General features: G+C 44.2%; 1 protein-coding gene across 1 annotated transcript in view; it reads right to left on the bottom strand.

Annotated features, from left to right (window-relative positions):
• Positions 1-27,315, bottom strand: part of TEK (TEK receptor tyrosine kinase) — a 93,405-nt gene that overhangs the window by 56,776 nt on the left and 9,314 nt on the right. Inside the window, exon 2 of the mRNA XM_075595590.1 lies at positions 403-714. Coding sequence (XP_075451705.1) covers positions 403-714 — 312 coding nt within the window. The remainder of the gene's footprint in view (positions 1-402; positions 715-27,315) is intronic.

Below are 27,315 nucleotides of genomic sequence, written 5' to 3'. Positions count from 1 at the left end.
TTGTTTACGGATTCTAAAAAAAATCCGTCCTTATTGTATTCAATGACGGCTTTGAATGATTCTGCATGTGGATTTTAATGTGCGGGATGGATTTTGTCAAAATGATCCATGGAATTCCGGGAAACTAATTTTGGCAGTTTAGTCCATCCCTACTTGTGATAAAGGGGGTACTAGGGTCAGTCTCAACAGGATCAGAACCCACAACCTCTGCTATTCAGGACAGCAGCGGTAGCATTGGACTATCTCAGATGCTGGATAGCTCTACTGAAACCTGCAACATGATGTAAGTCTAAATTAGCACTGTTATGCAAGGGGCTACATTAATGGCAGATTTTGAAGTCAAAGTTTAATTACTACAGCAGCTGGTTTTTTTTAAGCAATAGAAAACGAGCAGATCCTTACCTTGCTCCGACATTTTCATAGTTCGTATCCTTGTTACTGGGTCTCGAGTTTTCCATTCACAGTAATAAGCTCCAATAGCCCCACTCGCTTTTTCTCTTTTCCACACCACTTTTTTGGCTGATTTTCTTGTGTCATCTGGAGTGACTTCCAAAGGGTCCTGGTGTTGGTTTAGCAGGGCATCAAAGTCTCTTCCTATGGTTATGGAATCAGGAGAACTCCATTGAGGAGCAATACAGGTGAGAGATGTCTCAGGATTTGATACCAGAGGAAGTGAATTTACCATTATCAGGTCCCTCACGGCTTCTACTCCACCTATAAATAAAGCAGCATTTTAGATTTTTATTATAGAAGCAGGAACAGTACTGCAGTTGCACAGAAAAGGTACAGATAACAGTTTTGCATCACAAGAACATATATTAACTGGACATTCTCTTGATATTCCATTCTCCAAGTCTTTTACCTTTTTATAGCATGTTTCCCCTGAAGATTAATATAATTCCAATGCGTTTTACCAATCAAAGACCGAAAGGACCATTTCCCCCTCATTTACAGTACATTTTGTTTAGTGTTTTTTAGGTAAGTTAGAAGAAAAGTTATGCTATCTAGACATCCGAGGGAAGAGAACCTTCCTGCCAAAGAGGGCTTGTGGACAAGAGGTTCTGAATACCATAGCTGGAACATTTCCTTGATTAAATATGGGACCAAAGTTCTGCTAAATGTTTGAAATGTTTCTTAATCAAAGTTGCATGTGACAATGAGCATTCTCATCCTGTGTTCAAGCTCACCTTCAATTCAGATGTAGGTAGAAGGAACTTCTATAGTTTTAGGCTTTTTGTTAGTTAGCATGTGGTTTTTGGTATTATTATTATTTATTTTTTTCCATTAGTATGCCGTCAACATATTCTGCAGAAAAGTACAATGATGGAGGACAATTACATTGTATGACAGAAGAGTACAAATATGTGAAGACAAACTCAGACAATATGAAGGAGGTCCCTGTGACGGTAGGGGTGCTGGCATCACAAAACTGTTATGAAGCCCAGCTAGCTACCCCATAATCTATCTAATTTGGCCACTGTTGTAAGGCTTATTTTGGCCAAATGTATTTAACACCTGGGGAAGAACAGGAAGAGTGTAAATGTATTTCCATGTCTGTAAGAATGTATTTCAAAGTCTGTATTTGTTATTACCTGTAAATGCAATCCCACAGTTTAGTGAATCACTATTCTTCTGTGCTTTGAGGGTCAGCCCAGCCAGAAGGCAAATGAGATATTCTATTCTTACTATAATTTCTATGTTGAAGCTTTCTATAGAATTGATAGATTAGGGACAGCTAAGTGTTGGGACTCCTGGGGGGAGGTGAAAGGCTGATATTCAGGTCTGGGAGTAAGCACATTGTATTGCATCGACTGATTTAATCAGGGATGGGTTTTAGCATGCCCTCTAGCTGTTGTGGCCCAAACTTAATCAATGTCCAGCAGCCCCCTCCCATGTAAATTATAGCCACAGAGGGATATATAAAGGGGTGCTGCTGATCAGAGAATCAGTTCTACTTCCAGAGAGACACTCTGGGAAGGAGTGTGGAGTTCTACCTTCAGAGAGCATCTGAGAGCAGAGAGGCTAACAGACTGAGAGACACTCTGGGAAGGAGTGTGGAGATCTACCCTCAGAGAGACAGAGAGAGACTGAGAGACATTCTGTAAAGGAGTTTGATCTTTACAGTGACCAGCTGGAGAGATATCTCAGAGGGGCTGCTGTGTGTGATCAGCACTCTGAGATCCTGGACGAGAAGCAGACAGGACAAGCCTTCTTGAAGCAGGCCCCTGAACCTAGTGAGGCTAGAGTCTACTCCCAAGGCCCCCAGTTGGTATTGTATTGTGTTTTGTACATCTTTGTTTGTCTGCTGGCATGCCAGAATAAATCCCATTTTATTCTACAACTTTGTCCTGTCTGGTGCTAGTGATCCCGGTGGTTTAGGTGTTAAAGTACTGGTCTCCCGTGACGGTGCCTGTCCCAAGGAGCTTACAATCTGTGTAATAAAACGGTAACATGCAAAACTTATTTTTTTTACATTATATTCACAACAGAACAATAACACAAATCAAAGCTAGCAAAGTTAAAAGCTGACACATCACTCTTTATTTGTTGTATTTGTAGCCCCCTGTAAACAGCTCAGGCTATACCTATCTTCCTTCTACTGCGGTAAGTCCTGTTAAGATCAGGCGCCAGTACTCATTATGGGTTTTCCCCCTTCATAGCCCTAACCTGAATGGTAGACGCAGGCCTGGACTCTGCTGCGGACTCTGCTGAGGGGAGGTTCTGCTGACACCAGGAGGGGAGGGGCTAGCTCTATATTTAGCAGCCCACTCCGGTGAGTGGGTTGTTGTTCTTCGTCCTTGCTGTGTGCCGTGTTGCTCTCTTATTGATGGTGCTTCAAGAGAGAGAGTAGCTTAAGAAGAGTTCGAGCGAGCAATGATACCAAGGGTCTAGAACTGCTGAGTATTAGGCCGTGAGCCCCGAATCCTGCGGAACGGTCCGAGGAGTATCAGGAGGCTACGGGCTCCCCGGCGCAGCATGCCGGTTGAGAGCAAGAGGAACCAAACCGATCAGCGTCTATAAGTGGAGCTGATAGAATTATATACTGGTGGACCAATGCCCTCACCCCGCTGCCAGGGGTGATGGGGAGAGAATTCAAGACCCACCTCGAGGCTAACCTCAGGGGTGGGCCTCGGGGTATTGCAGCCCTAGCTCAGACCATCCTGTCGGCCGAGTGACTTGGAGGGAAGGAGAGGAGGAGGTAGTGGAGCGGGTTGTACCCCGCACTGGCGATTGTATTGAGGCTGCTGGAAGCCTTAGTGTTGGGATATCGTTGCTCTGTCAAATAAAGAGACTGTTCTGCACCCGTAAAGACTGTGTGATTTGGAGAGTATAACCCTGGGACCTGAGGGGTTCTTCTATACCGGTCCTGTCCCATTACCCTGGGAGTATAGAAGATGGAGGCGCTGCACCACTAAGATATCATGGAGGCTATCACCCCAGAAGCCCGGTCCTGGCTCCCCCACAACATCGCGGGAAGCTCAGGCCCTCCTGTTCCTCACAGATACGCACCACACCGCATGTAACCAGCCCCCATGCACCCCTCACACTCCTGTAGAGACTGGGAGGGGGGGGGGGAAACAGGGTTACATATTGTTACATCTTTATAGTGAACTATGAAATCTCAGAAGTCAGTACAACAATATGAATTCCTTTCTTATCCAAATGAGAGACTATGGACCATATTTACGAAGCAGGGCTACTCCATAAGACACCTTCCAACACCAGAAGGGAATCGGTTTGGTAAGGTGTCTTCTGGCCCCCCGAACTAGAGGTCACGCGAGACTGTTCCCGTGGAGTTTTTCTGGCGGAGGCTGTGCAGGATCCTTTCGTGTCTCCCTGCTGCCTGGTATGTTATTGGTTCGGGTCCGGACTCCTTCTTGTAGCTGCACAGTGTAGATGCGTCATTGTCCTGTTCCCCTCCAAGCCATTTTATTCAGTTTTTAATGATATTGGTGTGTTATTATTGTAATTTGTTTTACCTTGGTCTATATCCTGGGGTTACTAATAAATTAGATTGTGTCCCTCAGTGCGCCTATCTGCCTATTTTCTTTCTCTGTCTGTGAGCTCCCTTCCAGGAGCGCACGTTTGTAGGGGGTGTGGAGTCCCTTAGTCAGACGGTAACAAGAGGGACCTAATATACAGACAGCACCAGCGCGGAGTGACTCTTCTGCATATAGAAAAAAAAGAGAACAAAAAAGAGAAATCCCTGAGAAAAGGTAAATCTAGTGTAAGCCCCTAAGAGGGCGTTAATAAGTGAAGGATGAAAACGAGGCTCAGAGTAACAAAGATGAAATATCAAAAAAATTAATACTGGCCCAGATGGTACTGCTGCTCAATCAATAGGATTGTCCCCGGATCCTTGGTGAATGAAGTGGAGATGAGCGCATGTAAGAAGAAGAAACAGCAAAGTGTATAGTATATACTGGAGAGTGTACGAGAACAATAGGGTGAGGGAGAACCTTCAAGACAACGCTGAGGGATTTTGCTCACATATGCCCGTGTGAGTACGCATAGTCTTATATTATTATCCCTCACCCTATTGTTCTCGTACACTCTCCAGTATATACTATACACTTTGCTGTTTCTTCTGCATATAGATTATATAACATCATCGTGATGATGAGGGGGTAACCAGGCTCTTAATAAAGGTCAAGTCCTGTTTTGGATTCCTCTGATCCGAGTTTAAGGGTTCAAGAGTATTAGCTCTCGGATCGCTGGCCTCATCTTCTGAGGAGGGTAAGGACACCTCCTCCAGGGAGCGACATCGGGCCGCCCATGGTTCCTAGTGGCAATTGGCATGGAGTTTGCCCGCTCCTGCACCACCAGGGGAAACGCACCCAACACCCCCGAGGCAGTCAACTCATAGGTAACAGGTCCCACGGGCGGCCCTGAATTGTACGGGTCAGGGCAGGTCTCACCATATAGCGTGAGGACTCGGTTGTAAGCAGGAGTAGGTACCTTTGGCACTGGACCATATAGGCATCCGGGCGCGATGGTCATGGCATGCAGGCCCACGATGTCGACCGTGGCAGGGACAACCGTAGGGGGCGCACCGGTTGGTGTGGAGGCCCGATGGATGGCTTGGAAAGAGTCGGCAGGACTAGGGCAGTCAGGCCGCATGAATAAGGCCCTACAGTGCTGGCACCATGCAGTGGGGCTGGCGTCGCCCCCAGGGAGCCAGCAGTTTGGGCATACACAGCGCAGGTGACACTGGCCGTTTACCGTGATTACCAGGTAGCCCCCGGGTAGATAGTAAATGGTTACATTAGCTCCAATTCAGACATTTTTTCTCTTTCTTTAGTGAGGTAGTATAGACAGAGGTTGTGCATCTCTGATCACTTGCTCAGCTCCGTGGAACTGAATTAGGCAGGGTGTAGTCGTCTCATCCCACAGTGGAAGCAGCATTCGATTGCCTCTTGGTTGGTGCCCCCTCCCCTAGGTGGAATATAGGGCAGGAGCATGGCAGATCAAGGAGTGACTTGGCACTGGCTGAGCCAGTCACTGTGATGGGCGGGGCCTCAGCTTGGCGTCGAATAGCTTGCAACTAACTTTGCAGAAAAGCTTGCATCTTGCTTTGCAAGCCCATGTGGTCCCGGTTTTCTAGCGGGAGAACCATTTTAAGAACACAGTCCATGGGACACCTCAGCGGCCCGTTCCTTACACTGAATTTTTGCAATAAAGATGGTGAGGGTTACACGTTCCCTAGAAGTTCCCACAGGGTACGCCCCAGCACAGAACAATTTATGCAGCTAGATGGGTACACGCTCCCTGGATTTCCTGTCAGGGTGCACCCCAACCACTATTCTGAGGTAGATGAAGGGTACACGCTCCCTGGACAATTTCCCTCAGGGTACGCCTCAACATAGTCTCTGTGTTCGGTAAGGGTCTAGGCAACCCCCTCCCTGGTGTTGCCTCAGAGAGAGGTTCCCCCCTTTCCTTAACTTGAAATGGTTGCCCTGGATCCCTGGTGAAGCATCAGGAGTCCGGCCCCAGTCCCTTCTGTGCTGCACTGCAGCAATGTCCTAAAAGCCTGCCCTGTTCTGCATCTCAGCAGCGCCTCCAATTATAGCGCTGCTTCACCCCTCTAGGAGATCTTGCTAAAGCTACATGTGTCATGTTGCTTGTTACCTGTGAGGGTACAGGAGATGCTGAGGGTCCACGTTGATATAGGGAAACAGGACAGGCTTTTGGTGATCCTTCAGGTTCTTCTCATGGTATCAGCACCTCCAGTCATAGCAGGATCCAGGTGTACTGGAGACAGTCCCCACCATAACAGTCTTCAAGCATACCCCTAGACCATAGACTATAACTTAAACAGAGGTATATAAAACAGGATTCTTTATTGCATCCACTGCAGGTGTTGTTACAGCAAATACAGTTGGCAGGATAGGATCCCAGGCCTCTGGATGGTGCCTAGCCTTCTCTGAGTTGAGGCCTTGCAAGCTGGTAGACCTCCTATCCTTAACCCCCTAAGTGACTGAGAGCACGTCTCCTCCCAGCCGGAAAGGACTCAGCTCCACTCCTCCTCAGACTAGACTCAAAACTAGACTCTATAATTTAGAATGCCTCCTCTCCTAGTACAGAGGGGGGAGGGTACAAGGTCTGCACCAATTGGCTGTACACAGACCCAGTTCACCTCCACCCCTATCACTCAAAGAGGCTGCATGAGGGGGGGGGGGGAGTAAACCCCACAGGATAGCCTGCCACTGCCTGTAGCTACTAGGACTTACAGTATGTGACAGGAGGCAGAAAGTATAGCCTGAACCAGCCATGGCTACACATATATTTGTTAGAAATTGTTTAAAACATGTATTTAATGTAGAACATTCTAAAATGTTGCATGTTGCTAAAATGTGGAAACTTTTGCGGTAATCTGGTGAAAATATTGTAATGTCGAAATGTTTGTAAAAATGTTGAAAAAAATTGTTCCAAATATTACGGAGCAAATTGAAGACATTTCCAGTACATGAGAAAATGTGAAAAAATAGAGTGCGCTACTACAATCAATAAAAGTGAGGTGATATAGTGATGTATAAAAAAAGGTGACCTTTAAACACGTAGAGTATAAGGAACGTCTGCAGCTGTGGCACCAGGGATGGCTCAAATACCCCCTAATAGCAAACAGAAATACAAAAAAACACAGCGCACAACGCTCATAGTGCATTAAAAATTATATTATTAACCACAAAATAAAGGTGAGTATTAAGCGTACATTTAGATAGAAAAAACAATCATTTCAGGGTTAATGTTACCCAAGCACCAACGGACGCCAATAGAGATGTCGTGGCTCTCTCCTTCTCAATCCCTCAGCCTCGGGGTAGGGCCTGGGTGGTATTCCGATCGGTTAGCTGTTAGTACAGCCCTCAGCCTCAAGGTAGTACTTAGGAGTTCTCCAGTTCAGCTGAACAGCAGTACAGCCAATTCGCCGTGCCAAGCAACAATGTCTCTCACTGTTCCAGTCTCTGTAGCAGCGGAGCACACGCTGTGGGGCGTCTGGATTCGGCGCTTCCGGGTTCGTGACGTCACACGATCGCGACTGAGCGTCGCAGGTCAGCAGAAGCACCGGGCTGGTTCTCACTGGGTGGTTGGTAGTGATGGGATGATGGGATGGGATCAGATGATGAAGAGACCCCTGTGGTCTCGAAACGCGTTGGACTAAAGACTACCTGTGAACCTTCACTACCAACCACCCCGTGAGAACTAGCCCGGTGCTTCTGCTGACCTGCGACGCTCAGTCGCGATCGTGTGACGTCACGAACCCGGAAGCGCCGAATCCAGACGCCCCACAGCGTGTGCTCCGCTGCTACAGAGACTGGAACAGTGAGAGACATTGTTGCTTGGCACGGCGAATTGGCTGTACTGCTGTTCAGCTGAACTGGAGAACTCCTAAGTACTACCTTGAGGCTGAGGGCTGTACTAACAGCTAACCGATCGGAAGACCACCCAGGCCCTACCCCGAGGCTGAGGGATTGAGAAGGAGAGAGCCACGACATCTCTATTGGCGTCCGTTGGTGCTTGGGTAACATTAACCCTGAAATGATTGTTTTTTCTATCTAAATGTACGCTTAATACTCACCTTTATTTTGTGGTTACTAATATAATTTTTAATGCACTATGAGCGTTGTGCGCTGTGTTTTTTTGTATTTCTATTTCCAGTACATACCTCTACTATTTGACGCATAGAAAAATGAATTAATTTAGGGGAAGATATTCTGAACATGGCTTTAGATTCATACATTATAGTTATTATATAGTGGGAGAGTTCCATTAAAGGGATTTTAAGCAAACATGTGCAGATAGGTTTGCACTTCTAAGTACTTGATTAAAATTGGTTTTGTTCCTACATACACCTCCTCCCCCAAGCTTCACCTCCTCTGTATCTCTCTGATATTGCAAAAGGAAAGCCCTCGCCTTCCTGTTCAATGGAATTTCCTTCCTCCTGCATTAAAAACACAGACTTCAAGGCTGACAATGTCTAAATACTTAACTTTCACTGGTGATTTGGGAGTTCTCATTCGGAGGCCCTTCCTTGCATTAGGGTGTAGGTTGAGTTTGTGGAAGTGATTGGGCAGGGTAACATGTACATTATCCAAATGAGGACAACAAATGTAGCGTTGTGACTGCTATTAAAGGCTCAATCCAGCCTAAAATCAACTTTAAGCTAAACATGTCATATGAAATTGCTAAAGAAGCCCAATATTGAATGAAAATTTTACAGGGCATATTAAAAGCACACTATTGTCAAAGACCCCCCTCCTGTTGCTATGAAACAGACTCGGTCACAGGCAGAGCTATCAATGATATGACATAATGTGACACCTGTACGGCAGAGAGACGCAGGACCCTGAACATGGCAGCACATAGAGGAAAACTATAAAGTCTATTACTTGGTATAATTTACCTTGATTATGTTATCGATATTTAGACCTTTCTTGATATATAAATAAATATATATGAAACACACCAAGTTATTACAAAAATACAACTGAAGTGTCCAATAGCTATGCAGCAGAGCCTATTTGGAATATCTGTGCTGTTTCCAATATGTGAAGCCCTTCTTGATTGAAAGATCTTGTGGAGAATATTATTATATACATCACCAGAGCCTGAGAGTATTAAATGAAGTAAATGAACCCCTCCTATATGTATGGGTAAAGGGTTCTGAGGGAAATGTAGAAAAACCGTAGAAACCTGACCGGTGAAGACAGGTACAGCGGATCCCCTCATACGGAAACAACTCACCCTGGAGGGAGTAATTAGTGTGACCGTCGAACAGATACATTCTTGCAATGTGTCCAGTGAGAAAAGCAGATGAAAAACGTACTCACGGCTTGGTGGTGTAAAACTCCAGTAGCGTGCGTCCTGTTGAGCTGATCATGAAAATCTAGGAACAAAATATCCACCGAGGCAGAGTGGTCACAGTGCACTGCAGAAACAGGCTAGAGCACAAAGGTACTAAAAGGACAATTTATTGAATTCGTGGCATATGCGGGGTAAACGAACAAAAATACCACTGACGCTTTTCGTGCTAAGCGCACTTTACCAAAGAGTGGTTATCCTGGTCAGCTGTTAAATAGCCCACCATGGGCAGAGGAGATGCTGCAGGCACAGGCAGCCATCAACAGCAGAAGCATCACCTGATTCTGCAGGTGAAAGTTCACAGGTGGTGTCAAGCGGACTCTCTCGGTAGGAGGACAACACAATACACACTATCCCAGAAAGCTCTTACCACAGAACCCACCACATCATATATAAACAATACAGTTGCAGTAATGCAAGTGACACAAATAACAAAACAAAAACAGAAAAAATAAATGCAAAGAAAAAAAGATATAAAGAATATATATGAACAAATAATAATGATAACAACATAAATTCGATAAATGCAGGATAAAAACAATGGCCTGTACGTCCTCTTGAGTCATAATAAATTTATGGTGATGCTGGTAAAGCATATGAAGAAATTGTATATTTTGTGGGCAGAGGGTCTCGACTAGGAGTAACCATGTATCATATATACTAACTCTGAGATCGCGCAATATAATACATTGTAACACTGTGTCATATGGTGACATAGATTTATGTTATGTTAGAAAATCTATGCTATAATATGACACAGTGTTATCTCTCGTTGAGACATTCTGTTCATTATATATATTTATCACACATAATATCCTGTGCATACATACAATGTGTTATATTGCGCGATCCCAGTGTTCGTATATATGATACATGGTTACTCCCAGTCGAGAGAATAGCAATTACAGCTATTCATTGTATTATTGGTCACCAAAGGCTCCTCAGTTTAATAATGAACTCTCCTGTGGCATGTACTGTACAGGTGTAGGCAACCTTACTGTTATTGTGTGACGATGGTGGCCTGGAAGGATCAACACTGCTGGAAGTCCTATTAAAAAGAATGGACCCCCCCGCACCGCCGTCGAGGCAGTAACCTACTCCAACGCCTTGGCTTTTCTGCATTTCATCCCCAGTGCCAGGGACGGTATGGCTGGCTACATCTGTATAATGATGACGAGGGGCTGTACATTTGACTCTATGTATTTAACTATTCGCCCTTGGCATCAGTAATAAAAGGTTATTGAAAAGTACAATCAATCGTATGTGTGATCTAATCAAATTGTTTTCCTTAAATAAACTATGCTTACAGCTAAGATGTTGCTGTTTTTGTTGCTTTGGAAATAGGGAGTGTTTGTCAATCAGGCATTTGCTCTACTCTTAGCCCACACTGTCCTTATTAGAGAACCAATACAGATAAAGGAAGAAAGAGGGGTTTTGCAAACTCTTACTGAACATGCCCAGGCCTCAGCTTGCCATGTTTACAAATGAACTTTAAAAACTATTGAAAAATACTTAGAGGATTTTGATTTAACACAAGATTCAAGGAGAAGTCCAAGCTCTGTGTTTTTTCTGAGTGTTTAAAAAAAACAAAAAAACTAGGTTTGAAAACAAGATGTAAAAGGCCGCGCTTGGACTGAACCTTTAAGGGTCTGGTTCTATACTATACATGCCGAACTGGTCAGTAGGGCCGTTTTCAGCTGAAATTCCCCATTGACTTCCACATGTCCCCAGCAATAGTTCAATGTGACTGCAGAAGGGGCTGCACCTTTAAATCTTTCATGGTGACAACTTTAAAATGCAAACTGAATACATATTGTATGTTTTTTTTTTTTTATTATTATTTATTATATTATTTTACACATTAAAATAGTTCAATAAGCAGTTATGCGTTCAAGCTGATAAAAGCCATCCCAACCTGTTCTTTTTTTTCCCTAGGTAGTTTAGATTATATATGATTTATTTACAATGTATCAATATACTGTATAGTCCAGAATATGATTCATTGTTCTACTTAAGGATTCTAAACAACTATTGTTTTTTCACTGTGATGAACCATGAGTCTCCCAAATTACTTCCCCAGTTCTCACCTAGACAGGTAGAGTACTTCATAACTCGCTGCTATGAACTCTTATCTATTCAGTGCATAGAAATGACATTATTCAACCTTCTACTCTGCAATAGGTCATGACAGTGTTTCCCAAACTGTGCGCCGCGGCGCCCTGGTGCGCCGTGGCTTGGCTAAAGGGGCGCCGCGATCAGGGCCGCCAGCAGCGGGAAACAAGGGCCAGTAAATGTAAAAAAAAAAAAGTTGAACCCGGCGCCGGCTCTCCCTGCGCGCGCTGGAGGAGCAGCACCAGGAGACAGATGTCTCCCAGCAGCACCAACACCCAACCCCCCCGGCCAAAACCGCCACCCCCCAGCAGCATCGATGCCCCGTCACCCTCCCCCCCCCCCCGCAGCACACCGGCCCTCCCCCAATGTGGCACAGGCCCCCGCAGCACTGATCCCCCCCCCTCTCCCCTCACCCTATGCAGGGACCGGGCCATTCAGGCGCCCACGCTGCCGCCGTCCCATGCAGCACTGGGCCGTCTGCCCCCCCCCCCCGCAGAATTGCCCCCAGCATCACCGGCATGCCGCCGTCCCCCCACAGTCCCCCCCCCCGCAAGCCACCGGCCTGACCATCATCCCCAAGGAGATCATCCCCAAGGTAAATATATATCTCTCTCAGACACACTCTCACTCTCACACATACACTCTCACACACACACTCACTCTCACACACACTCACTCTCACACACACTCTCACACACACACTCTCACACACACACTCACACACACACACTCACACACACTCTCACACACACTCACACTCACACACACTCTCACACACACACTCTCACACACACACTCACACACACACTCACACACACACTCACACACACTCTCTCTAACACACTCTCTCTAACACACTCTCTCTCACAGACACTCTCTCTCACAGACACTCTCTCTCACACACACACACACACACACACAAACACAAAAATTACCCCCACACCCCCAATATATTTAAAAATTACCCCCACACCTCAATATATTTAAAAATTACCCCCACACCCCCAATACATTTCAAAATTACCCCCACCCCCCCAATAAATTAAAAAATTACCCCCACACCCCCAATACATATAACAAATTACCCCAATACATATATATATATATATATATATATATATATATATATATATATATATATATATATATATATATGTATTGGGGTAATTTGTTATATGTATTGGGGGTGTGGGGGTAATTTTTTATATATATGTATTGGGGTAATTTGTTATATGTATTGGGGGTGTGGGGGTAATTTTTTAATTTATTGGGGGGGGGGTAATTTTGAAATGTATTGGGGGTGTGGGGGTAATTTTAAAATATATTGAGGTGTGGGGGTAATTTTTAAATATATTGGGGGTGTGGGGGTAATTTTTTTTTTGTGTGTGTGTGTGTGTGTGTGTGTGTGTGTGTGTGTGTGTGTGTGTGTGTGTGTGTGTGTGTGTGTGTGTGTGTGTGTGTGTGTGTGTGTGTGTGTGTGAGAGAGTGTCTGTGAGAGAGAGTGTCTGTGAGAGAGAGTGTGTTAGAGAGAGTGTCTGTGAGAGAGTGTGTGTGTGTGTGTGTGTGTGTGTGTGTATGTGTGTGTGTGTGTGTGTGTGTGTGTGTGTGTGTGTGTGTGTGTGTGTGTGTGTGTGTGTGTGTGTGTGTGTGTGTGTGTGTGTGTGTGTGTGTGTGTGTGTGTGTGTGTGAGTGTGTGTGTGAGAGTGTGTGTGTGTGTGAGAGTGTGTGTGTGAGAGTGTGTGTGTGAGAGTGAGTGTGTGTGAGAGTGAGTGTGTGTGTGTGTGTGAGAGTGTGTGTGTGAGAGTGAGTGTGTGTCTGAGACACCAACTGCACACTGCAACTGTTAGGTATGTATATACAACTTTGTTTTTACTTTAGGTGCTGCGGAAAAATCCTGATCGCCTCGGGGAGCCTTGAGCGGAAAAGGTTTGGGAACCACTGGGTCATGCCAATGAGCTTTGGAGAGGAATTGCCTTACCATGGTCCCTTCTGACAATGTATGCCAGATTTCTGGGTACAGATTACATTTATGTTGAAGGGAGACGTTTCCTTGAGGTTAAGATGCTAAAATGTTACATTTTATTAGCTCATTAGGGCCTTATTAATAGTGTCTTATTATTATTGTTATGCTATTTTAAAATATATAATGATTGCACTCTGTCACAATCATTGTAATATCAACTAATAAAGCTATTTATAGGACATTAAAATAATAAATGTGTATACAGTATGTGTATTTATATCCCTAAAAATATACAATCAACCATAACTGTGCAATTGTGCCAAAGAGTCTCGGTAAATTGTGACGCTTCAATAGACCATTATGCAAATTATACATACATGTGGACTTTAATAAATGTTACTAAGTTTATGTATCTTCTATCACTTCAAGGAAGTTGTGTTCACATGGTCTCCAAAGTTATTGGACAACAAAATAAAAGAATGATTTTCATGTTGGTACTACAAAAGATCTTTTATTACTTAATAAATTGTATTGCTTAAGAATCATAGCATAATTATTAATAACAAAATTGTTGAAATTAACCAATTCAATTCTCTCATAGGACGTTTAATTGTGCTTAATCATTAATATCCTTCAATTACGTATATTTATGAATACCATTAGCCTTTCACCCACAGGCTTTTGTTCCAAGTGGTGCAGAGATGAAGATATTTCCAAGTGGTGCAGAGATGAAGATATTTCCAAGTGGTGCAGAGATGAAGACAAACAATGTTTTCTATACAATGTAAAGATTTTTTTTTGTACAGTAGGTTGGCCTGGTCCACAGAGAGATTTTCATACAGCTTAGGTGAAATTGTAGCGTACAGAGCTTTAGAAACTTCACAGGTCTCTCGTCTTTATATATTCTACAAATATAAGGTTTCACAAGCTCATAATAATTTCATCTATTGTGTGAAGAACTCCCATGTTGGTCCATTAAAAGGTATCACAGCCTAAACCTACTGTACCCTTCTCTAGTACTAGAACGTTGAACTATAACACTATATGAAATTTAATGCAGAATAGCAGGATTAAATAAGGTTTTGTTTATTGAAAACTGCCCAAAGTACAAATTCTTTGTACACGAGAGAACGCAGCAGTCATAACAAAGGTGGAGTTTACTTGGCATTTGGAGTCACAATGAACACCCAGACTGCCAGCTCAGTCGAAGTTTAGTGCTGTCCTCTGACTGCCCTTTCTATTTCCTCCACTTGTAGAAAATGTCAAGATCGCTTTTCTGACCTCACCAAGAGCTTAGCATTGTCTTTTTGCAAGCCCTTAGGAAATACGAAATCACCATGTAACAAAAGAAGGAAAGCAGACATTGCTGTCGAGATGGGTAGGAGTCTTGAAAGTATACCTAAGAAATGATCAAGCCTATAAGATTTGGCCTTCGCCAAGAAAAAAAACACTGATGGGAATTACAATTTGTGATTACATGGACCAATAGAGCAGTGTGCTTTGTGAAGCCAGTGTAACACTATTAACATATGTAGTAAAATGTTGCCTTTTCCCCAGTACATATATTAAAACAGTAGCATTGTAATCAAAATGTATTGAGCAGTGCTCAGTTCTAGAGAGCGCGGAGCCATAAGTGACATGTGGTATGACCGCAAGGCCCAGGGTCCCCCTCCCCCTTATCATGTGATGCGCAGGAGGGTGAGGGGGGGTTTGTTCTGGCTAGGGGGTAGTGGATGTAGGTACACAGTGAGAGGTGGGAAATCATTTTGCACCCCTCACTGAGTTTTTGGTCCTCGCGGTGCTTTGGGTACAGTTGGTCGCAGCAGGCCCCATGGTTAACTTCCAGAGCTTGTCTAGTGTTCGCAGCATGAGGCGTGGTCCCAGGCTGCAGCATCAGTTCTAAGGCCCAATTCACTGTGCTTGCTAAATGACGTGCGCACGCTTCCGTGCGTACGCACGTTCGGCACCCTTTGATGTTGATGTATGACACTTTTCAGTCTACAAACGAGTCCTTGCCAATGACTCAATGACTCGCCAGCCAATGAGTGAAATGTAACAAAAGAAACACCCTATCCATGTCTCGGTCCCACCTACAAGTCACGTCATTCAGTCTGCTGGGGATGAGCACACCGCCCAGCAGACAGAGGCGCGCAAACACGGATGCGCACATGCCAGGTCGTGAAGTAGGCAGAGTGATCTCGGCCTAAGAGCTGTTGTCCAGTGCGATGGGGGCCATGGTAGTAGCTTCAGCCTCATCCTTAGGGTCATCTCCTGATATCCCTCCCCCTTTAACATCAATGTCCAAGGAAGGGGATGCTGGGAGGGAGTCCATTATTGGCCCCCCAGGCGGGTTTGAGCTGGGGCCTGTTGGGTTACCCCAGGGGGTGGGTTAGTTCCACACAACCATTTAATCTAGTGCTCATGACCAGACATGCGCTCTGCAATAAATTACAGGTTACTGTGCATGCTGTTAAGCATAGTTGAAGTATGGGCTTTAGTGGCTTGTGAAAGGTGAATGTGAACACATTCCCAAGACAAATATCATATTAACTCTCATCTCTGATAGCCAAAGCGAGAAATGTATGACCAGGATTTCTCTGTCTATTGAACAGTGCTCAAGGCATTACATATTAGCATGCCCAATGTGACAGGAAGTGCCTTATGTCCATTATAGAGGCTGTCCAGAGCACTGCAAGTATAGCTGTGGTTTAATTGGTCTTACAGTTCATTCGGCAGGTGGCACAAATATGTGAATAAACTACATAATTTGATATTTTAACTAATTTTAATTATTTGTATAACACCCCTATGAACACACATAAGCATACTGGGGGAAGGAGTGGCTCAGCGAGGAAAGACATTGACTCCGAAAAACAAAAACACAAAGTTTTAACAGGTGAGCCAGGTTTAAATCCCAGTGTCAGCTCCTTGTGACCTTGAGCAAGTCACTTTATCTCCCTGTGCCTCAGGCACTAAAAGCATAGATTGTGTCTATACTAAGTAATGTTCAGTGCCCTGTATAAGGGCGCTATATAAATGTTATAAATATTGATTAATATGCCTTCCACCCAAGGAAAGGACTGAGATCATAGGACGCGGTGATGGCATCACAAAAGAGGAGTGAAGAGAGATATAGGTTAGGAGGATCATGTAAAGTAGAGAGAGAGCTGCGCAGTGGCAAGAAAGGGAGTAGCTGTCCCAAGGAGCCTGGCAAGAGATACAATGAGTAGCAGAGCCTTTCTGGTCTGACAGAGCAGTGTGCACCGGAGGCAGCTGGAACATCCCAGCTGAGTAAACGGGACCAATGTCACTAGAGAGTCCTGAAGCATTGTGTAGGTCCCGTGGAATCACATCAGAGGGGAGCAACCCTACTACCCTGCAGTATACCTTTCACATCACAACACATCCTTTGTAACTGTCCTTCACCAATAAACACGGGTATACACCACATGAGTTTTGTCTTTGGGTCCAAGTAGGTAGTTTCGCTAGCGAGCAGAGAAAAGAGGGTGCCCAGGATGGTACTTTACCACAATAAGGCGGTGGCGTTAGTTTAGATAGTTCCGTTGAGGAATACGCCCTAGCTGGGGTCTGTGGGAGTTGGTGGACCTGCTGGTGAGTTGGGGGAGAACCCCCACAGAGGACCAGGGGTATTTGTCGTTCTCAATACACACTACTTGGGCTGATTCTTCTCTTGGCATGGCAGCAGCATGGGAAGGGGCACCACCTTGCATGTGGTGGCCAATCCTTGCCCTGCTGAGCTAGATGCAGGCATCGGGTCCCCCGCTGCTTCAAGGGGGAGGCAGTATTCGCTCTTCCCGACCCTACAATTGTCCTGGCTGAAGCTGGGAAGGTTTCTGATTTTGGCTCGAGTGGGCAGGGCTCATTGTGCTTTGGATACCTTGGACCCATCTCACAGCTGATGAAGAGTTATCTTAGTGGCCAGGCCTGTGTGCTGCCTCGCTTGAGGTTAAGGCTAGGTCCCCAGTGGCTGCTGAAGCGCACTATGGCACGCGCACCGCACACAAGGCACAGCCCTTAATGGGGCAAGCCCCAGTCGGCGTGTGTGCATGCGTGCACATGCCGCGATGCGCAACCGCCTTGGCCAAAAGACAAGATTTTTGGTGCGGCGGCCGAGCATTGGCCACGTCACGGCAGCAGTTCAGCCAATGAGGGTGAACCTGCCACGTGAAGTCATGGCCGTGCCCTCGCCACACCCCGCACCGCCCGTTGGATCTCCTGCTCTTCAACCGTAGACCACAGGTCGCGGCTGAGATGGATGCACGCGCCGCTAGATGCAATGGCGTGCATGCAGCCTGGTCACTGGGGCCGCAGCCTAAGGATGCTTGTACATATGACACCCATCCATTGGGGTTAATGTAGATACTTTTGCACGGTTGATTATCTCATGGATTTTGACTCAGTTAATGTTGATTCAGATCGGATTTGGAAGGTCTGGCGGGTCTTGTGCCTTAGGGCTAGTTTAATAGCCCTACCAGTGGGTAGAGCACTCTGGCACGATTAGCACTCCTGTTTTGCTGTATTTTAATACAAGATGTGGCCATTGTATTTCCAGACCTTTGTGTGTTATTTGTGGGTATGTTTTGGGGAAGGGGCTGGTGGAGCAGCACATCGCAGATGCTGAGGTAATGAAAAGTTATCCGGGTGCTCCTCATTGTAGTGAGCAAAAGTCTAACACAGTAAAAATGCTAAAGGTGCATGTAAACACACACACACACACACACACACACACACACACACACACACACACACACACACACACACACACACACACACACACACACACACACACACACACACACACACACGTGTGTGTATATGTATGTATATCTGTATGTGTAGGTATATATTTTTTATTTCATACTGTATGTGGATGTTCAGCAGTTGAGCTAATAAGAACAAGAGAAATAAGTATTTAACAGTGCCATTCCATGAAAGACAAGACAAAGCACATTCTTTTGTTATTTTTTTATTTCACCTTATAACTCCTATTATGCATATTGCAAAAAGTGCTGCTGTTCTCGGTTATGAATCATTGATTGAGGTCAGCTGAGGAGTTGCAGAACTCTAGCCCCTTATCTCGCTTTGTTTTTAGCACCGGGAAATAAACTATTGTGCACATTTTTCATTTTATATGAACTTAAAAAAACCAGAACAAACAGTCAAGTAAAAAATGTACATTCTGCGCTAAAAAAAAAAACCATAACGAATCACAGTGAATATGAGCCTTTCAGGTTTCCTGTTGTGTAGGCACAAGAGCAGTCATGCACTATGCCCAGATACATTTAAAGGAACAGTACAGAGAGACCAATTGATATAAATACCTCCCCAAATACACCTTACAATACAGCATGTGGAGAGATCCATGTGCACGAAAAAGAGCACACCCGAGATACTGGGGAAAAATGCAAATTGAAGTCATTTGAATACAATTAGCAAATCTCCCAGGTATCTCTCTCTTTCTCTGACTTCTGGTTGGGAGTGACGCCACCTTTACGTCATGTTATTTGAAGCAAAGTAGTGCTAACTTAACATGGTGTAAAGCCTATGCTAATTATATAACTAACTGCTATTGTTTTTGCATATAATTAGCCTTGTGGATATGTGTTAACCTCAGGGAAAATAACGGACATTATTGATTTTGATAAAGTCCAGTTATTAACAGACTTCTGTGCACCTGGCCCATATGTTTTTTTCCCTCATGTACACTGTGCACACGCCACATGAGAAAGAGGTCCTGGTTTGGAAGAAATCTCTATGCATTTTGTTTTCACAAAGAAGATTTTGTCCAATAGATGTATCACAACTTACTGTACAACTCAGACTAGCATAATACATATGTAGCCATGCCATCTGTGGCTGCTAGTTTGCTTCCCTCCTGGCAGTAAGCCCTGGTACAGGCAGGCCTTGCCAGAAGTTGATACAGGGTTTTCCCCTCCGAGGAGCTGCACTTGAGTGACAGCAAGAGGCTGTGACATCAGGCCTGGGCATGACTAATCATGAGACAGACCAGGTGCCCTCCTCCTCGCAGTACTTAAGGGCAGTACCACCCCAAATTCGGGAGTGCCTTTCCCCACTTGAGGAAGGCGGTCAGACATTGGAAAGGCTGAGTATTAGGCCTTCTCCAGTCCTCATACCTATGGTGTAGACCAGGGGGGCGCAAACTTTTATTCCCTGCGCCCCCCTGCCGGCTGTCCCCTCACTCCCGTGCCCCCCCAACCCCAACGTACCCGCGCTCCGGCGTAATGACGTCACGTTGCCATAGCAACGTGACGTCACATGACCTTGCAGCGTCATTTTGACGCCGCGTTGCCATGGCGACGCAGGGAGGAAGCCGCCAGAGCCACGGTAAGTTAGGTTTACAAAGGCCCTCCAGCTCCCCTGGCACTTAATTTAAGTGCCTTCGGGAAGCGTGCGGGGCCTCTGTAAACCCCGCGCCCCCCGTCGGCAGTCTCGCGCCCCCTCTGGGGGTTGCGCCTCCCAGTTTGCGCACCGCTGGTGTAGACCATACCTCTGCCTCTGCAAGGGAGGCAGGGAAGAGCTAGGATGGCTTCTGGTGCCCTTGGCCTGTAGTGACGGTCCAGGGGCCCTCCTTCAGTAGTAGCTGGGAAGTACTACATCGGGCAGAAGCCTGCTTGTTACTGTGCTGTACAGAAGAGATAATAAACCGTTCCCTTTGTTATACCTCCTGCCTGGTGCGTGACCTTACTGGGGGGGAGAGGCAATTGTTCTACTGTGGGAGATCACCTTCAGTTCCTGGAGCCTACGGCAGATGGAGGCGCTGCACTGCTAAAGAGATATGTTGGGTATGAACCCCAGAAGCCTAGTCCTGTGTCACCACTTCCACTGGCGGAAAACTCAGCCCTCTTTTTACCAGAAGGTATCATGCACCAGACGATCGGTAATAGCCACTTCTCCCACCGGGTGGGGGAAACACAGTTGCACATATAACAGGTGCAAACTTTGCTATAGTTTGAGCAGGAAGCTTAGGTAAATCTTGCTAACTTTGTAGCCATTTCCAGCACTGAAATAACCTGCTTCATACCTTTATTACAGAGGAGTTGCCACAAGTCTTTGGTAGAAGTTAAGTACTGTAAGAAGGTGGGAAGGATGATAATGGAGAGGGAAGAGGGGGAAAAGAAAAGCCAAGGCAAGTTAGATTGCAGGAGACAGTGGGGAAAGAAAAGGGATGATAATGGAGAAGAATAACAAAGGTGAAAGAGTAAGCAGTGCGAGCCAGGAGCACTATTTTAAAAAGCAGCCGTCCAAGCTGCATTTTTCTTTTGCCCATTAATATATGTATCAATAGAATCCGCACAATGATAAGAAATTAGCTAAGTTGCCGATCGATCCGTTCTCCTGTGACCGATCAGCAAAGATTTGGCTCAGGGGTTCACTAAATGGCTGTCAGTGCAGCAGAAGAGGACCAAATATGCAAAGTTATGTGGGGAAGATCATGTGACCAGGCAAGTCGCTAGATACAATTGGTGCACTGCTAGAGAGAGGGCAGGGCTTATAAGGGGTGTTCCAGAGCCTGTTTCCGAAGAGGAAGGGGATGTGACTTTGTAAATGGTTGCTATAGAAACACAAAATGCTTGTTACATTATAATACATTAAAAATGTCATTTATAGTTGATTTAAAAAAATGCTACAAGTATTTTCTCATAGTACAGAACTGATTTATTTAAAAAAAATACATACTGTATGTAGAATATTGCTTGGTATGCAGCTTTAAGGGCATAAGCTACATTTAGTTGGGACAGATTTAAAAAGAGGGACCGTCTTCTCTAAAGACTGATAACTATTGAACATCTCTCACATTTACAATGAAATGATAACTGTTAGTTCAATGAACTTTAGAGGTGGTCAAACATCTCTGTTAATGGGTATATTACAGGTATAGTTTAATACATGTATGTTTTGCTACTGTTATATTGCATATGTATAAATACATTTTTCTTACCCAACATGCTATAAAATCTTGATATTCCCAATTCTTTTCTTCAGAACAATACAAAACCCAACCATACAGAAATGCAAAAATTCCTTTGTTCTGGGAAATTACATTATTCAGAATTCTTGTTGAATAATTTATTAATATACTGGCAAAAGTACCCTGGCTAATTTGCAATGATAAATTACATGAATAGTAGTATCATGACACGTGTATGACGCGTGCATTGAAGTTTGAAGACAAACAGAAGTTCTACTTTTTTCAACTTCGGGAACAATTTGCTAATACAGCTTTGATTGTGGTGGTAGGGGACTCCATTATTAGGAAGGTAGATAGGGCAATCTGTTGCCGGGACCGCATGAACCGGACAGTTTGTTGTCTCCCGGGTGCTCGGGTTCGGCACATTGCGGATCGGGTAGACAGATTGTTGGGAGGGGCTGGGATTGACCCGGCGGTCTTAGTGCACGTAGGGACCAATGACTAAGATAGAGAAAGATGGAGGGTCGTAAAAAATGATTACAGGGATCTAGGCCAAAAGCTTAAGGCAAGGACCTCCAAGGTAGTATTTTTTGAAATACTACCAGTGCCATGCGCTACCGGAGGGAGACAGTCAGAGATCAGGGAGGTTAATGCGTGGCTAAGAAAGTGGTGCAGGAAGGAGGGGTTTGGGTTTTTAGAGCACTGGGACTCCTTTTCTGAGAGATGCCATCTATATGCTAGAGACGGATTGCAACTCAATGAAGAGGGAGCTTCTGTGCTAGGGGGAAGAATGCTAAAAAGGTTGGAGGAGATTTTAAACTAGGATGGAGGGGGGAGGGGAATGAAACAGATAATGAAATAAATGGAATAGATGAGGATACAAGGTGGTATGGAGGTAGAATGAGGGCAAGTGCAAGTTTGACAAGCAGTGAGATACCCATAGTAAATACAGATAATACAAGAAAACTTCTAAAGACTAAACCAAGTGGGAGCAGAAAGGAAGGAGCAGATAAGATAATAGTAAAGGCTGAAAAAAAAACTTAAATGCATGCTTGCTAATGCAAGAAGCCTGACAGATAAAATGGGGGAGCTTGAATTAATAGCTGCAAGGGAGCAGTATGATATCATAGGCATTACTGAAACATGGTGGGATGAAACTCATGACTGGACAGTTAATTTAGAGGGTTATTCTCTTTTTCGGATGGATCGAACAAATAGAAGGGAAGGTGGAGTATGTTTATATGTTAAAACGGATCTAAAACCTATTATAAGGGATGATGTCTATGAAGGGAATGATGAAAATGTAGAGACCTTGTGGATAGAAATTAGCAGTGGAGGTAAAAGTATAAAGAAAATGTTTGTGGGAATATGCTATAAACCACCAAATATCTGTGAGATTCAGGAAGCTAAAATACTTTTGCAAATGGAGAAGGTATCAAAACTGGGTCATGTTTGCATAATGGGGGATTTTAATTATCCAGACATAGACTGGGGCAATGAGATTAGCGTTACAACAAAAGGAAACAGGTTTTTGGGGGTGCTTAAAGACAATTATATGACCCAAATTATTGAGGAACCAACCAGGAGAGGGGCAGTTCTGGATTTGGTCATATCAAACAATGTAGAAGTAATAACAAATATTCAAGTCCTGGAACATTTGGGTAACAGTGATCATAACATGTTCTCATTTGAAATAAATTATCAAAAAACAGATTACTTGGGTTCAACAAAGACTTTAAACTTTAGAAAGGCAGATTTTAAAAAACTGAGGTCTAATCTAGTAGTAAAACAATGGGATGATGTTTTTGCAGGGAAAGATGTAGAAGATAAATGGGCAGTCTTTAAAACATTGTTAGAAAAGCACACTTATCAGTGTATACCCTTGGGTAATAAGTATAAAAGAAATAAGTCAAAACCAATGTGGCTAAATAAACAGGTAGGGGAGGAAATGGACAAGAAGAGGAAGGCGTTTAGTTTCTTTAAGTCAGAAGGGACAGAGACATCGTATCAGAATTATAAGGAATGTAACAAAAATTGCAAAAGGGCAATCAAATTCGCAAAAATGGATAATGAAAAAAGGATTGCAATAGAAAGTAAGGTCAACCCAAAAAAGTTCTTTAAGTACCTTAATAATAAAAAAATGAGAAAAGAAAATATAGGACCCTTTCAGTGTGAGATGGGTAGGCAGATTATTGGAGATAAGGAAAAAGCAGAGGTATTAAACAAATTCTTTGCCTCTGTGTTTACCAGGGAAGAATCAAGTTCAATAGTAGTGCCGCAGGAGGAAGCCACAACCTCCATATTAATGAACAATTGGTTAACTGAGGAAGAAGTTTATAAGCGACTTGAAAAAATTAAACTAAATAAGGCACCTGGCCCCGATGGCATACATCCAAGAGTTCTCAAGGAGTTAAGCTCAGTAATAGCAAAACCATTATATTTAATATTCAAGGACTCAATTTCCACAGATTGGCGTAAAGCAGATGTGGTGCCTATATTTAAAAAGGGAGCTAGATCACAACCGGGAAATTACAGAACTGTAGGCCTGACTTCAATAGTAGGGAAACTACTTGAAGGTTTAATACGGGATAATATTCAGGAATACCTAATGGAAAACAAAATTATTAGTAATAGTCAGCATGGATTTATGAAGGCTAGATCTTGCCAAACTAACCTTATTTGTTTCTTTGCGGAGGTAAGTAGAAATTTAGACCAGGGTAATGCAGTTGATATGGTCTACTTAGATTTTGCGAAGGCTTTTGATACGGTTTCACACAAGAGGTTGGTGTACAAAATAAAGAAAATTGGACTCAGTAATAATATATGCACCTGGATTGAAAACTGGTTAAAGGACAGACAACAGAGGGTTGTCATAAATGGAACTTTTTCAGGTTGGGCTAAAGTCGTGAGTGGAGTACCTCAGGGATCGGTACTGGGACCCTTGCTTTTTAACTTGTTTATTAATGACCTTGAGGTTGGGATCGAGAGCAAAGTCTCCATCTTTGCTGATGATACTAAATTGTGTAAGGTAATAGAATCAGAGCAGGATGTAATTTCTCTTCAGAAGGACTTGGAGAGACTGGAAACGTGGGCAGGTAAATGGCAAATGAGGTTTAATACAGATAAATGTAAGGTTATGCATTTGGGATGCAAGAATGAAAAGGCGACTTACAAATTAAATGGAGATATATTGGGGGAATCCTTGATGGAGAAGGATTTAGGAGTGCTTGCAGACTGCTGGCTTAGCAATAGTGCCCAATGTCATGCAGTAGCTGCAAAGGCAAACAAGATCTTATCTTGCATCAAACGGGCAATGGATGGAAGGGAAGTAAACATAATGATGCCCCTTTACAAAGCATTAGTAAGAACACACCTTGAATATGGAGTACAATTTTGGGCACCAATCCTAAGAAAAGACATTATGGAACTAGAGAGAGTGCAGAGAAGAGCCACCAAATTAATAAAGGGGATGGACATTCTAATTTATGAGGAGAGGCTAGCTAAAGTAGATTTATTTACATTAGAAAAGAGGCGCCTAAGAAGGGATATGATAACTATATACAAATATATTCAGAGACAATACAAGGAGCTTTCAAAAGAACTGTTCATCCCACGGGCAGTACAAAGGACTCTGGCCATCCCTTAAGGTTGGAGGAAAGGAAATTTCACCAGCAACAAAGGAAAGGGTTCTTTACAGTATGGGCAGTTAAAATGTGGAATTCATTACCCATGGAGACTGTGATGGCAGATACAATAGATTTGTTCAAAAAAGGTTGGACATCTTTTTAGATGGGAAAGGTATACAGGGATACATGGAAAGGATGTTGATCCAGAGATTAATCCGATTGCCAATTCTTGGAGTCAGGAAGGAATTTATTTTTCCCCTTATGAGATATCATTGGATGATATGACTCTGGTTTTTTTTTGTTTGCCTTCCTCTGGATCAATAAGTAAGTATAGATATAGGATAAAGTATCTGTTGTCTAAATTTAGCAAAGGTTGAACTTGATGGACCTACGTCTTTTTTCAACCTCATCTACTATGTAACTATGTAACCCCATTATAGCGTGATCTGCTATAACGCGGATCCGCTTATAACGCAGTTTGAGCATGGACCCCGAATTAAAAATAAAATAAAAATTGCACACTGCATAAACTCACTGCACACTGCACACACTTCACACACTCACTGCACACTGCATACACTCACAGCACACTGCATACAGTCACTGCACACACTCACAGCACACTGCATACACTCACAGCACCAGCACACACTCACAGCACACACAGCACCAGCACACACTCACAGCACACTCTCATAACACACTGCATACACTCACTGCACACTGCATACACTCACAGCACCATCACACAGCACACTCTCACAGCACACTGCATACACTCACTGCACACACTCACAGCACATTGCACACACTCAGAGCACACTGCACAAACTCACAGCACACTGCGCACACTCACAGCACACTGCATACAATCACAGCACACACAGCACAGCACACACAGCACACACAGCACACACAGCACACACAGCACACACCACACACAGAACACACCAAACACACAGCCCCCCCTACCTTTGATGTCACAGCCCACCTTTTGGATCATCGTGGGGCTGCTGGGGGGGGGGAGAAACGGTGCAAGGCTGGGGGATCGGCGCGAGGAATAGGTGGGGGGGGATCGGTGCGAGGCTGGAGGATAGTTGCGGGGATCTGTGGTTGGATGGTGCGGAGCTGCTGAGGGGAGTGCGGGGAATGCTGGGAGAACTACAGTGGCTGCAAGGGGACATGTAGGGTTGCCAGCGCCTCACTCCACCTCATCCCCCCTCCTCCCGATCGGGCGCACGGCGGCCATTAAAAAAAATTAGCGCGACCCCAGTTTTAGCGCGGTCGGATCTGGTGAGTCTCGAGGGCCGCGCTATAACACAGTTGAGCTGTATAACCTTTGTTGAAAATTTCTACCCAAATCACTATCTTCTTGTTCCTTCCTAGGGCTGAATGAAAAATAAGATGTATTTCTGGTAACATTTCCTGGTAAAATGTTGTAATAAAAAAAATCCCTTACATCAGGATGGTAAATGGTAGAAAATAGAAGCAACAACTGACAAATGACTGTACTGTGGCTTGACATTCAGCCGATATTGAAACTGCTGAATTGTAAAAAACAGTGAATACAATGCTTCAGCAAGGTTTATTATGAAGAAAAGACCACATGCTCAAAAACTGCAAAAAAATTAACTGAATTGTATTTATAGATTATCAACAACATTTCCACATTATGGTAATTATATTGTAGCCACTTCAATCTCTTGTTCACAAAAGTGCAATAATTTATCACATATTCGGCATAGTGTTCTCAATCAGAGGGAGTCCCTAATAGAGGGCGGAAAAGATAATGTTTGGGATTAACCCTTCGTCAGATCTAAGATGCAGCCACAGCCATCGATCTGATGAAGGGTTAATGCTTTCAATCTGACAAGTTATCAAAGAGTGGTGAAGCAAGAAACCTAGAGAGAGAGGCAAAGAAAACATTGTGAGTGAGAGGGACAAAGAGATACACAGATAAAATCCTACTGCTAGAGGACAGAACGAGAGTGAAACAGCAGTCTCTTATCTCTTTTCTACAATTTGATATTACATATGATGATAATATACAGTAGGTAGCCATGTATTCTTTTTGGCTACTAACCTGCCCTAACACATAAGCCCTGGTGCCAGCGCAGGCAGTGTTAGGACCAATACGGGGTTTCCCCTGCAGTGAACAGCTCCCTTGAGTGACAAGGGGGGTGGGCTAAGGCCTGTGTCCTGCCCAATCAAGGGCTCAGACCTTGGACCCTCCAGAGGGATTAGAGAGAGAATGAGAGAGAGAATGTGAGAGAGAATGTGAGAGAGAGAGAGAGAGAGAGAGA

This window comes from Ascaphus truei, chromosome 1 (genome assembly GCF_040206685.1).
Source record: "Ascaphus truei isolate aAscTru1 chromosome 1, aAscTru1.hap1, whole genome shotgun sequence".
NCBI lineage: Eukaryota > Metazoa > Chordata > Amphibia > Anura > Ascaphidae > Ascaphus > Ascaphus truei.
This window is presented reverse-complemented; position numbering and strand designations above follow the sequence as displayed.